Here is a 15220-nt window from a genome sequence, read left to right on the forward strand (position 1 = left end):
AAATTACTATAATGCTCTGAGACTAAGTGAAAACAAAAGCCAGCAGATAAATATCATTAATTTGGATGGAGTTCCATTTAATTGCACTTGGATGGCTAAGAACTGCTGCCAATTAGCTCAGCAAACAAAGCAATCTCGCACTCTTCAACAGTTGCCACAGGAGTGAAGCTATAATGGCAACAGTGCATATTACTTATTCAGGCTTCATCCATCCCTCAATTTACTGAGGTCGAAGTGAAGAACAGTCAAACAAAACTCTGCTTTGTGTTAAACATCAGGTCTACATGTGAGCACACTTTTTGGTATAAAATGTGTAAACACAATGACTATGTTTGCACTGTAGCATTTTAACTACAGGTGGCTAAACCTAAAAGGAACAAAGTAAATCAGAGGGACAATTTGTTGTAAGCCGATTCAACACTCACTTACAAAGAGGAACATTGGAAATGCCATTCTAGATCAGATGTGCTGACCCTGGTTATTGTCAAAGGACAGCACTGAAATAAGTGGAATGCCCAAAGCACAGCTCTCAGTCTGACTGTTAATATTCAGAAAAAGATTTAAAACTTTAAAATGTGATTCACTATGCTACCTAAAATGTAATGGGTTTTTTTGGTCTATTATAATTATAGTTCATCCTGATATCCTGCATAATTTTAGCTGTGTGTGGTTTTTTTGATTCTTAAGAATTAAGCCTCAACAATTTCTTGCAACAAGTTACATCATTTAACAATGCCCTTGATAGAAATTATTCCCCTTAATTGACTTCATATTTCCTTAAAATTCAGTATATTACAATATAGAGTGCACAGAAATTCCAGTGGTCCCTCTCTAAACCTATCATTAATTTATATATTAGTTCTTCATACACTAGAACCCTGCCTACTCTGATTTATCAGAATCCCAATCTTTTGTCTTTCTTTGGGACATATTCCAGGGCTCAGCTCACTTCCACCAGTTGCCATGTTCTTTAAGAACAGTAAGCGTGGCTACAGAACAATTTTATGTAACAGCTTTATCATGTTTCTGAGATCATTTTCAATGCCATGCTTCATGCACTCTTTTTTCCCATTTTGATTGCAATTGCACAATGACTTAAGGTAGTTACTGAACTGCCTACAGTAAAATTAAGGTTTTTGCACACTTCCAAAGACATATCTCTGTAGCAGAAGAGACTTTGAAAATTTGTAGATGAAATAATAATGAGCTTCCATGACTTCAGTCATTGATCCAATGGTGTCAGATAAATTCAGCTTCAACAGAAGCTCAGCTTTGAAGATGATAGCAGTGGTGGAGAAATCACATTACTTGCAATATATGAAACAAAAAGTGTGATTTCAACTAGCGTCAGTCCAGACTGTTACAGTCATCCCTTCTGAGATTAGTTTATATGAATCCCTAGACTACCTTTTTTGTCTCTACTGGAAATAGCTTGCTGAAACATCCTAAATGCTAAAACTGAATCTACATTTTTCACTGCTGCGCAACTTTTTTAGTATCATAAACAACTCACACACCAGGGTCATTCTCCTGTCTTGTTCCTCACTGTGCTTCAAGGTGAGAGCAGGAGTTTCTGTTAATTTTATGTTAAGTTCACGACTTTGCAATTATGACACAACTCACTTCACTTCTATTACTTCAGCCCTCAAAGACATCTAGTGCCTCCTATATGACATGCAAATGGACCTCTGTATTGATGATGCCCCACAACTTCAGGTCACCAGCAAACATAATACAAATTTGTCTACCAAAATTACTAAGAACGCTAATAAGTAAGATCTGCCTAAAGTCATTCCTTTAGGAAATCTAGAGTAACCTCCCAAAAATCTGACATTTCCCCTTCCAGGACAACCCACTGGTATGTCCAGTTAGATTTATCCATCTTTTAACTAATACACCTTCCTGCTAGTATATCACTTTAATGATGACCCTTTTTTGTAACACTGTATCACAAATTTAATACCATATACTTTGAAGCTGCTCCATTTTGATTGTCAGAAACCCCTGTTATCTTCTTGAAGAACACCACTGGAAAGGTATGAAGTGGTCTATATTGGTAATATCTTAAGGGATTGCACTCCACTTTCCATTTACATCTGAACTATTTTTTACCCTGAAGTTGTTCAGCATTTTGAAAATCAGAGATCAGGTGAAACAGCCTGTCTCTACCTGCATCACTTTTTTCTTTTCCTTGAATTTAGGTATGAGGCTTGCTACCTTTTTTTTCCTTCTAAAACCAAACCAAACCAAACCAAACCAAAACAACCTATTAAATACAGCTCTAGTCTTTCCAGTACTCCAGGACAGAGATTACTTTGTTCTTCCTTCTTCCTTCCAAATCAGTGGTCCGTTTAAGTCTATTACATTTACCATTTATAAACTGGTGCATTTCTATAGTGTAGTAATTACTATAACCATCATATTTTGAGTTTTAGCCAGGTGCTTTCAGGGGTCAAGAAGGATTATTTTGCATAAGCAAAATTGTCTGCATAGTTTTTATCTTATTCCTCAGTTGCAACTGAAGACAGGACCCTTACTGGGCTGAGCCAGGACTCTGGGACAGTACAGAAAATACTAGATGGGCTACTAGATGACTATCTGGTGTATCCTACTCCCATGATTGCTAGATGGAGGATAGGAAGAAACTTCCTCCCAGAACAGATTGGCAGAAACACTGGGTGTTACATCTGTTGTTCTTTGTTGGCCTCAATTTCCCCAAAATACATTTCAATTGCCACAAAACTACCCATTCCCCGAGTCTGATGAAATCTCTCTGTAATTTTTTTTTTTTTTTACAGTTCTCCCTGTTTATGTCAGTTCTGATTTCATGGAAATGCTGCTTATGTATCAAATAAAGCTACACTACACATACAAAATAAGTAGATCCATAAGCACTGGAACTAAGGAAGCCTGATTTCCTATAAATTTATATTTCAAGTCTTTTAAATTTTTCCTACTCTCATTTCCCTTTCCCATATCTCCTGCCAGTAGGACTTAGCAGTCCTACTGCTAAAAATTAAAAGACATGCAGTGGCTAGTCACAAGCTTCATGTGTGCTAACATGTACACTCATTGACCAGCACCTGATGCAACTTGGACCAAATAAGGGACTCAGCTGCAACTCTGTCTTTCAAGGTGGGAGCTAATTTAGGTTTTTGTCCCCTATTGGACCACTGTTTTTCATGCAACTTGTTGCAATTCCATGTTGTCATCTAAGACTGCCCTCCAATCAAACACAGTTGTAATGGGGGAGTGGGTTCCTTACTTATGGGCAGAAGGGTAAGAATACCCGGCAGACTACAATATGATCCTGTAAGCCTTATTACTTGATGAAACTAAGCTAAACCCATGCCACCTACTTTTTGTTTTGATTTTAGTGTTCAATGACAGAGTTATGGGTTACTTTCCAGAGACAACTGAATGTTCTAGGTTCACAGCAATGAAAAAATCTCAGGCTGGATGAAGCATGAGTCCCCAGGAAATATCCTCCAGCTTCAGTATCGCTCATTAATTCATTCTAAAATTATTGCAGCACAAAACCTCAGCACCCAACATCCTTTCTTCCTAAATATCTTTCTCCTTTTTCATTCAGATTCAAAAAGCAGCCGAGTCAAAGGGAAGTAGTTCATGTCTCGTAATGCTGAGCCCTTGAGCCCAACGCCGTGGCTGTCGGCTGCAGAATGAAGGAGGTTTCAAAGACTACACCTACAGCATGGGAGCCGGTGAAAACTGCAACAAACAGCAATAGCTGTGACAGGACACACTCATTTGAAGTTGGCATTTTAGGAAACAGTGTGGGAAATTCTGAATGTAGCAAATTGGGTCTCCTATCTCTGATCAATACAACTCCCTAAGTGGATGAAGGCACTTGGCTGCCACCTGACCTTGAGGGACACATTGGCTGTTCCCTACATCCAAAGCCCTGAGAAAGCTTGTGCACAGTTACAGTAAAATTTGTTTCCTAAGTTTTTTTAAATAAGAGTTGGACTTCTGAATCAAACGCACATCATCTGTATCACAGGTACGCATATGTCCAAAGCAAAGCTCTTGAATGTGAGAACGCTCACTTTGGAGAATCATTCTAACTAGATTGAAAGAGATTTCAAATCAACTGGCATTGGTCCACAAAAGAAGTTATCGTACATGACGTGGAAGTCCCTGAAAGAGCTTGCTATAAGAACCTCAGAACAGGACTGCAGTCAGTGTCAATTGTCACAGGTTGAACTGAATTGCTTGAAGTGGAGTAGTGACAGTTTTCCAGCAGCTGAAGATTTATTTCTCAGCTTTAAATTATTTTAAAAATTACATGCTTCTCAAAAAATGTATGCTTCACACTGCTTTGTTTTAAGCAAGAAAGCAAAAAACTTGCAGTTTAGCCTCTTTTTCAAAATTAAATAAATCAAACAGCAAAATGATCACGGGATGTGTAGCTAAAGACTACCTTAAACACCTCACATTTGGATATATATGCACATCAGTTCAACCAGTTTAGACTTCACGTTTACCTTGATTATACATGCCAAGTTGATAACTCACTTTACTGATACAGTTGAGTACCACATCTACCATTAATCAATATATGTTAGCATTTTCTGAAACTATTTGTTGTGGGTTTGATTTTTTTTTTTTGTTTTACTCTCTTTTAATTACTTGGCATTGCTTATAATTGCAATAGCATATGCAGCATCAAAAGAAGACAGGCTCTACTTTGCAAAACTTTTAAAACATACAAAAACTAGCTAATACTCAACAGAATTTACATTATAGACAGAAAAAAAGATTGGAAAAGGAAATGAACATGAAGTAGGCAAATGTCATAAAAAGTACAATTTTTTTGTACCTCATGCTTGTGAGAATATGTTTTCTGGTTTTGCAATAGATGATGTATTATTTTATTTTTCTTTAACTCGAAGTCAAATGGAAACTTAAAAAAGAACCATAAAAAAGCATAATAACAATCTTCCTTTCTAGTCCCTTTTCTCTAGACTAGGCATTTGGAGTTTGTTTTGTGAGTTGGCAAGTATTTTAAAGACTCTGTCCTTTCTGATGGACAAAGTACTTCTGAAAACCTTCCATCTTCAAATTCCCTTTAAAAACTTAACGAAAGAAAACATTTCTGACATTTGTTTTTCCAAGACTTTTTTTTTCATCTTGTGTCATAACAGAAACTTTAGAATACAGATAGTTTTCCTTCCCAAAGTTTTGTGTTCAGCACACTTCCGGAACATTGAAATAATAATAATAAAAAAAGATGAGAGCGACACTAGCAGCTATTTCTAAGAAGCAAACAAAATTCCTCCTTTTTTTTCTTCCACAGCAAAACCCAACATGCTTTGTTTTGGCATATGGAAAGTATATACACTTTACCAGTTTCCCATTACAAAAACTAAAATTAATGCATATGTTAGCATGACTGCAATGAGAACACAGACAAATATATGTAAAGTATGTCACCCAACTTGAGCCTCAAACTAGATTTCTTATTCTAGCAATAATTCTTAAAAAAAGTTATTTTTTTATTACTGGCCTGAGGCAAATTCAACTGAGATTATGTTTCTCAGGGGAAAAGAAGCATTTTCTGAAGCAAATGTACAACTTATCTGAGTACGCTGTAAAATCTGAAGATATTTGTCCTCTGAGTCATATTAGCACAGTCCACAGAATTCCACAGTTCCTTCTCTAGAGCATGTATTACCTGAATACGTGAGAGTAATACCTGTTTTGTGATCCATTTAAACTTTCTATTACCAGATTTTAGCTGCTCTTAAATTTGTCTGTGGTGGTCCTATCTCTTATTAGACAATTTTAAGCATTCTTTACTAACTTTGATTAACGTAAAGACCTTGACAGGTCCTTACGGCTACAGATTTTCATTTCGAGCTTCATCATTTTGACCTTTAGGAGTCTCTGGGGTCTAATTCTCCTATATCATAAGGATTTATGGCTTTCTATATTCAGTGCAAATGCTTTCAGTCCTAAGTCTCTGGCCATCTATTTTCATGTATTGAGTGCTCTTCAGTGAGAGATGCATCTTTAAAATATCATCATGTTTTTCTCTCTTTGGAATATTTATATGCATCAAAAGATTATTATTATCATTATTATTTTATAAGATGCTAAGTTTGCGATAATTGCAGGGAACTCTCTACTGAGTCCTGATAAAAAAACATTCAAGTGTCTTGGTTGATTTTTGCTATAAGACACATACAGCCAAGGAACCAACTGATGAAAACATGCAAAAAGCAAAACACGGGCAGTAGCCCCCTGCTGTGATATTAAGACTAAGAGCAATACAACCAAACTAAAAGGAAGGAAAAATGCTAGGTAAAAATTATGTAGTATAAGTCATTAGGCGGACACAGACAACAGCCATGAATATGGTAGAAGCTGCAAAATGAGAACAGCTAAATAGATTAGGATTGGCTATACTGCAGTCTCACAGCCTGGTTGCAGATTGGAGAACGGAAGAGGTAGGTTCTCCTACAACATAAAATCTTGTCCCCTGACGCTGCTGGCAAACAAGCTGTAAGACTTCCTTTCTCAAGCCTTATAAAACCAGCTGTTGTCATTTTTCTCCCCTGATCCCCCACTGAAAAACAGCTCTAAAAACAAAGAATTGGCATAGTTGAAAGGGGTCCCAAGAGAGCATTTACTCCACCTTACACCTCTGATGCGTCAAAAATTTCATTTCAAGATGAAATGAAGCCTAACATAGTTATTATCTTCTTAAATAATATGTTCTCCAGTCCTCTATCTACACATTTTTCTTTCCCACTTTTTACGAACACAAGTCTTGACTTTACAGACCACAGACTCTGAACTATACAGCTGCAGAAGACCTATGGCAACTCATACCATTCAAACATTGTGAAATTTTCCCAGAGTTCATCCTCACTGAAGGTAAATAGGAAACCTGGAGAGTCTCCTTTTAGATTAAAGCTATCATCTAATGCTTGAAAGAGAGAACTGGGCATTTTAAGCCCTTGAGTCTATTCTCAGCTATGCCTTTAATTCACTTGTGAAAATTTGGCTCATAACATCTTTTACTCCAGACCGAATATCCAGTAGACAGGGTAGATTACTACCACTTTCATTGCAACTTTTCCTGAGATTATTTAGCTTTCAAAGTGCTCTGAGATACTCAGAATAAAAGGTTTTTAAAACAAATTAAATTCAGTAAAGATCTTTCACCACCTGAGTTTAGTATCACTACAACCAGTAAAGATGGGAAATTAGAAGTAATAAGGAACAATAATTTCTCCTTTATTCACTATGGTAACAATCCATACTTCTAATTGTTTTGAAGGATACATACCTACAACAATAAAAACAAAAATTTGGTTGAAGCAGAAGAACCTCTGATGAATAAACAAGTTTTGATATTCCTGCTTCTCATTCATTAGGATTTTATTAACATAAATATTTCATCCATTCAACAATTACAAGAAGGCATAAAAAAATTTCAGATTGCTCTTTCCTACATTAATGAAACAAACTCTTAGAAGAAATAAAGTACTTTCTTTTCCAGATACACTTATTGACAAGGTCCTACTATGGCTGCAAAACTTTTGACTCAAGACAGGTAACTTCCAGGTTCAAATTCACTGAAACTTAAACAGAACACAGACTTTATACCCGAGTCCTTTGTCTTGCAAGAACACCAGGGTTTATAGAGGATTTCTACCTTAGCTTGGCTTCCATTGGTACTTAAGTATTAGCAAGACAACTATGTATTCCAAAGCTAAGCACTTTTTTGAAACCATCAACGCAATAATTTTCTATTTAATAAAAAAACCCAAAAACATTTCCATAGCTGAACTGGTAACTGTTTTGTGACACAGCAGACACAACGTGCTGAGACTGGTAATAAATTACAAACCCCAGTAACATTAATCTCAAATCAGTTATAATTAAGAAATTTTTACAGTAAAGGTTTTCCTACTTTCCACACAGAGCTTCCCAAGAAAATTAGAGCTACATATTTTTCATTTCAGACCATGGGAAGATTCTGTGCAAAACAAAATACTGCTTTCTTTCACAAAGGGTAATGGGGTATGGGGGTAAACAGGGATGATCGAGACAGAAAAGCTTCAGATTGTGCTCTTTTCTCTGCTAGTCAGGAAGGTTTAACAATAGATTGAGACCATATGTCTGCTTTTTTGTGTACCATCAGGGGGAGACAAATATTTTGGAAAACTTGGTATAATTCTAAGTTATTACATTAATTCTTAAAGTTCAAATGAAAGACAAGAACAAACCTGTTGGATGTTTTCAATCTACTGAAAATGTAATTCTACCACCAGGATAAATGTTAAAAAGAAAACAAATCCTGGGAAAACGCACAAAACCTTAAAACTAGAAAAAGGTAATAAATGATCCTTTCTTTAATGTTGAATTACTGCCAGTCTAACAAATAGACCACAGATGATGACAAACCTCAGAATTAAGCTTACTCTCTGAAATGAAGGCATGTAAAAGTTGGTTTAATATGTGAAAAAAAATTATTTTTCTTCTACCTCTTTAATATTCTGGAACAAAATTGAGTACATGTTTCTCAGTGTGCAACATTAGGCCCGGCCATTAAGCACAACATGGCTAAAACCGAACTCTCGTTTTTCCTTTGAGCTGTGCTCACTCTTGGTCACTGGGGAGATTAACATCACCATCTGTCATTCACCAGCAGAATCTGTCTTCTGCAGTGTTGCCTACTTCAAATTTTTACCCAGGTTACGCTTTCTACATAATACCCCCTGCAGTGACAATCTACCACTAGAATTCAAATTATCATGAAACAGCACCCCAAGGTTCATCTTCTGATATTCACCTACATTTGCTAAGACTTTGCTTCAGCTTCTCATTGTCCTGCAACAATATTCTTTCCTCTGGCTTTGACAGTGTTATCCATTCAAGAATACTCACACTGAGGTTATCTTCCCAGTGTACTGCAGTGAATGTGTCACTCTGCTCTCTACCTGTCTCTGCTACGTTTCTCTCCTTCATCCATATACTACTATGCATCATCTCATTCACCTTCAAGAAAACAATGTCCCATTTTGATGTTCCCATCACACGAAACCTACCACCTCTATTTGTTCAGATATAAGAAAAAGCCCCTATATTCTTTCCCATATGTTTCTCTTCATAAATTGGGAGAAATAAATTCTCCCAATAAAGAAATAAATTCTCTTCATAAAGCACTTCTATTCATTCAAAATCATCCCGCTTCAGCTTCAAAGCCTGACAGCTGCTAGGCTGTTGCCGTGCTAAGATCACTATCGCTATTCAAGCTTACTTCAGGACTTTCTGGTGGTTCCATGTATTCACTTATTGGCTCCTTATGTATTTAAATTTCAAACTTATCTTTTTCTGTGCTGTACAGGACATAATACACTGGAGTCCTGGGCTCATAGTAGGAGTTCCTATGTACTCTGGTGATAAAAATAAGACACCATAAACCTGCCAAGGACACATCCATATCTGCACCAACCTTGCCTCAGGAAGCTCATGTTCTAGATGATATTGTGAAAAAGCTGAATTATATATATTTCTGATTGATAAACTGTGTGAATTTCAGCACACGCGAACAACACAGAGACAAACACACTCTGGTGACTCATGTTAGGGGTAGAGCATACAGACATACACAGATGCCCTATGGACATAGGGACATCCATGGCATACGGCCATAGATATTTGCTGAAGGGAAAGCTGAGAATTACTTACCACGCTGCAGCCAGGACAGTCAGGACCATTTTCACATGTCCTACGCCGTGCCTGGATTCCTCCTCCGCACTGAGCAGTGCAGCGCTCCCATGGACCCCAGCCTGTCCAAAACACATGAGGGGGGCACAACAAATGCTCATTGCAGTACCTGTGAGAAGAGGCAAACAAGGAGGCAAAGAATCTATTTAGTACCAAGACAACACCTCCCTCAGACGTCCCTCATTTGCATTATTCAGATAGATGTTTGTACAGGGAAATATTTTATACAAAGGGCCCCTCTCTGTTCATAAAGTACTGAACTAACAGTTGTCATACTGCACAGTGTTTAAACGTTTGAGGGGTTTTTTAGGCCGTAATTGCGTGGGTGAAGCATTTGTTTGCTTTATTCAGTGCCTTTATACAATCCATGTGATACAACCATGCTATTGTACTGAGAGCACATAAGCAAGGTTGACAACTACTTTATTAAAAACAGTTGTGGCTACACATCTGGGGCAGAAGTGAGTCAACCAAACGGAAGGCAACCATTTATGCAGGCAGTCTTTTATCAGTCTCCAGCTAAGCATTGATTAGGATCCATCTCTCTCCTCTTCAGAGAGCTAAACTTGCTTTTTGCTTTCCACAGTGTCTCCACTTTTATGGGTAAAATAAAAGCTAAAACATTGTTTCTAGGCATAAAGAACTGTACTGTTTTCATAATGTTAATACTTTATCTTTTAAAGGGTGTTTTTAGCTATTATAATCTTTGAAGGATTTCCCACTGGGCTGCAAACTTATTCAGAGGCCTACTAGGTTCTTGAGGGAAGCAGGAATATTTTACTATTGAGCTATCATTATTGTAACAAGACATTCAGATATGTGGGAAGGTCCCAACTTTTAGTGAGTTTTTTCATTTTTTTTGAAAATCCTAAGATTCCTGATTTTTTGAGCGTGCCATCCAATAACTCTAGCCATAGCATATGCTGCTTAGTAAGGACCTTCTACACAGGTCCAAAGGATTTGGGCCACCAGCAAGTGTGACTGGGCTCTTTAAGAGACGAAGCGGTTATTTCAGATAAAGCAAAGCCACAACAGATATTCAGAAAACAGATGACCCTGAAGGAGTGCTCATTTTATGGATGCGGCTGGGTGGCTCTTGTTCCAACTACTGACTGTCCCGAACAAACAAATCAATCTCTTAACAATATTCCCTCATTTTTTTACACCAGCCATCCAAAATCCAGTCTTCTTGCCCTTCTAACAAGTTTCCATCACTTTGTACTCTCCTGCAATGAAAACTGACTTTAATACTTCAGTAATTCATTTTCTACAAAAAGAGAAATGACAATATAAACTGTTGTCATTTTCAACAAGAATAACCATAACCACATTTTTTTTGCAGAAAGCCCCAAGATCCTCAAGCTCTAATTCTTCATTACCAAGAAATTTGCACATTCAGAATTCCGTGGGAAAAAAATGTTGTTTGTGTATGTTATATACAACAGTAAGTTTATCACATATGCTGGAGCCTATGACTCAGTATTTGTCGCTAGGTCTGAGCAACTCCATCAAAACTTAAAAGGTTGGGAGTGAGGTAAATAGGGGAGTGACATTTAGTTTTGTGTTTCTGTATAGTTAAGGAAACTATTAACAGCTTGTATTGACCCGGTCTGGTGTTTACTAGCAGACTGAGGAAAAAAAAACCCAAACCCTCAACACTTATGAATCTGCTATCTCAGAATTCTTCAGTGTGTGATTTAGGTAAATGTTTTTCAACAGTAACTTATACATAAACTACCTTCTTTTCCTCCTGCATGTTCAGTATTTGCAATTCACAGTTCGCATTATGCTGTCACTAAAGATGCAGAGCAATGTTCTGTGCCTGGATATTCTTCCCCCAAAACTCAAACAGCTGCACGCATTCTTTGTCACATGCAGTCATTTATGTGAATGTTTGTGATAGTTTGCCTCTGTGATCATTTGTTGGGTACGTGTACCCAATGAAACACAGATGTAACATTTATTTAGTCAAATGAGTACCTATTTTGCATAATTTCATTAGTTCTTAATGGAGATGTGCTAAGTTAACTTGGGACACGCACATAGGATAAAGCAAGTCTGCCATGAAGTTGACAATTACCAATATTCAGCCATGCAAAAAGTAAAATTAAGGGTGGGACTCATCTCTCCTTAAAATATAGGCATGTACAGCTGTCTAGAAATGAAATAGTTACCGAAACTTGAGCAACAGTTCATGGAAAGAAACAGCCTTTTTAAGAACACGATTTATGTCACCCTAAAGGAAATGTCTAATGTAGGTCATACAAATACAGCCCTCAATATACTGATTTCTCTCCACTGACTATAAAGGCTGTGTGGAAGACAGACATCTAAGCTCCCATTACAGCCAAAAGAAATTTTGTCAATACAAGCTATGGAGGCTAGAATGATTTGACCAAATTTAGGAATATACAGTAGAAGGAGACAAGTCACTCTCTTCTCCAGAGCCTGTATTGACTAGATTTCTACAGACCGTAGTGGAAGTTCAGACACCTGACTCACACAGAATCACTCACATTCGTGGACACCTGAAGTTAGGTGTGACAAATCTCACTTAGATGAGATTCATGACACTGTACAGTGCCTCTTTTAGTGTCAACGTGCCCTATCATCTGCTCGCTCACTTAAGCGGAAGACAGAAAAGAAACCTAACAACTGACTCAGTAAGCACTTCAAAGGCTGGCAAATTCTCTTAACCAACACTATTTAAAGATGCAGCTGAAACTACAAAGTGAAACTCAAAAAAGCCCTAAAATGCCTATGCAAGCTACTTAACTTCAGTCTAGGGAAGAAAAAAAAAAATTAAAAATCAACAGGAGTGAGTGGCAATTTTTCCTTTTTTTCAGGAAAAGGAAAAAAAACCCACAACACAGCATACAAGTAGAATCTTATTTTCATTTCTGCTAGCCAGCCTCTGAAAACATCAGGTATGTTTTCACAGCTAGAGACATCCCTGCAGTTGATCTGAGAGCTGTGCTACAGCTTTGAGCCAAGTCTCATTATATCTCTTCTTGGCTGCATTTCAAGTCACTCAGTAAACCTTTTTCCCTTTTGCTCTTTCTTCCCCTCTTAATTTTGTTCTCAGGACCCACAGGGCTAACATTTTACAGTAATTCAACAAAACATGCAATGCAAGAAACTTGAATCTGTGAAACCACTGCCCTCTTCCCTAATCTAACTGCAATGAGGTCAGAAGGGAGAACAGCCTAGAGAAATGTGGGTTTTGTACAGTGACCCTTCCTGTTTCCCCTTGCAGTGAATCCAAGTTCAAATGCCCTAATGAAGGAATTATCATACTGGGGGAAGAAAGAACATCCTCTGTCCAGTTGTGTCCACAACCACTAGTTCCTACAGCAATTTTTAAACTTTTACTCCAGGCAATTCCAGTACATCTGGAATTACTATTCTTGTTCCTATGAAGATCTCATCCTTTAGTAAAACATCAATTTATTTCAGTATTGCCATGCAGCACCGAGTACCTCAGGCTAACTGCATGACAGTTACAAATGTGTCTTTTTTATTCCACAAAGAGATGCTATTTAATTTACACACATAGTTCTTAATTTTGAACTATATTATACTAGCATATATTTAAGAAAAACAAACCTTCATCACTGTCTGCCCATTCCTATGCCATATACTGTTCTGTAGTGGGTACTCGTGATTACCAGCTGGTGACTTACTGGGAAGCACAGACTATACTGACGTTGATGGGAATGCTGGATTCCTTTAATTGAAGGCAGATACATGATGCACACACATGCCTTACTGGACTGAGATTGCTGAATCGACAGAAATCCCCACCCAGGAGACTGTGGTAGGTGGCGGGGGCCGGGGCATGTGCTCCCAGGGGCTTCTGTGGAAGAAGAGGAGGGAGCAGAGGAAGCAAGGAGCAAGGAGGATGGGAGCACACACTTCCCAGCAAACAAGACAGCCATGGGAGCGCAAGCAAGCCCAAAGCCTCGTGGCATTTGATCTACTCTGCTGAAGGGGACCAGGCTTGTTCACATTGCTCGGAAACAAGCACTGCTACACAGAGCAGGCACTTGACTCTCAGCAGTTCCTCCTTCTCACAGAAACAAGCCCAAAAGCTCTTGAATATCTGCTGAGGATTGTGTACAAAAACAAGGTGACAATATGTACTGCTTCTAATCTTCTTATACACCCCAAAATTTCCAGGGCTTTCAAACGTTTACTCCTCATCTGCAGCCAATTTATTTTTCTACTTCTGATTTGCCATGCTTTTTTTCTTTCTTGTTTTCTTATGTAATAAAAGATAACTACACTCACTAAAAGCAAGGGATTCTCATTCTAATGTCCCTCATTTCTGCACAGATAGGAGAGAGACCAGTAGACTTACTGAGCCCATATCCACAGCATCTTCCACAGAAAGGAGAGGACAAACATTTTCACTGAATGAAAAAGTCAAGACAGGATACTGTAGACTCTATAAACGAAAACCTAGAGAGTTTTCCAGCAGCTTCGGTGAATCTTTCTCATACAAGAAAAAACAGAATTTTTTAAGTCCCTAAGGAATTCATCAGGATGTCTTCCATCTGGAGTCTTAGCTACAAAATTATTTTATCTGATTAGCAAATTTTTTTAAAATATTATTTTTACTGCCTCTCCATATTCTGTCTAAATGCACATCAGCTGCACTTTTGACCTATTTCTACAAGGTGAATTGGCTTTGCAGTATTATTCTTTGCTGCTCTCTCTCAACTGTTTTCCACATCCCCCACCCCTTTAGCAGCAGAGCATGCAACAGCTTAACCTATCTGCAACACTTTAAATTGGTAAATATTGCCATTGATTTCACGGGAATGACCAGCAAGCACAGAGCTGCCTGATACATTAGCCATGATAGGATCATGGCTTTCATGAAGTAAAACAAATATAATCTAGATAAACATTTAGCTCTTAACACATGAACAAATACTCTCAAACTGAATATGCATTCACATCTGCAGGTGAATTTACCTCAGATATATTTTGCCTTTTCTGTGTTTGCTTTCTATGGAGTTATGCACTGGACTTCTACTGAAATAACTGTTTGTTGAAAAGCTGTTTCAAAGTTTGGCACAATGTTGGCTGTGGAAACTGAATCCCATATTTATGCCCCTGAACATGTGAAGGTGATGTGAATATGCACTTTTATAAAGACAAAGGCACACAATGTGTAAACCAACTAATTCTAATTTTTACTAAGACTACACATATGTTCATTTTACATATGAGCTGGGCCATTAAGAAAGTGAAATGTTAGGCTATTTATAAGCATCAATTAATTTAAATGAGAAAATCTGAGAAGCTGCTTATTGGTACTCTGGATACAAAACCGAGGTAAACGTTTCTTAGGAGTTACTGCCTGTGGAGTATTTGCTCAGCCTGCCTAAATGTACTGGGCCCAATTCTCAAAGGAACTGTTTCTGTTTGGTGCAGATGTATCTCCAGCGGT

At 37.7% G+C, this 15220-nt stretch overlaps 1 protein-coding gene across 8 annotated transcripts in view; it reads right to left on the minus strand.

Annotated features, from left to right (window-relative positions):
• Positions 1-15220, minus strand: part of SEMA5A (semaphorin 5A) — a 365023-nt gene that overhangs the window by 73423 nt on the left and 276380 nt on the right. For all 8 annotated transcript variants that reach the window (XM_076330319.1, XM_076330320.1, XM_076330321.1 and 5 more), the window contains exon 16: positions 9724-9871. In XM_076330319.1, the coding sequence (XP_076186434.1) occupies positions 9724-9871 (148 nt within the window). The remainder of the gene's footprint in view (positions 1-9723; positions 9872-15220) is intronic.

Source organism: Aptenodytes patagonicus, chromosome 2 (genome assembly GCF_965638725.1).
Source record: "Aptenodytes patagonicus chromosome 2, bAptPat1.pri.cur, whole genome shotgun sequence".
In the NCBI taxonomy this organism is placed as follows: Eukaryota; Metazoa; Chordata; class Aves; order Sphenisciformes; family Spheniscidae; genus Aptenodytes; species Aptenodytes patagonicus.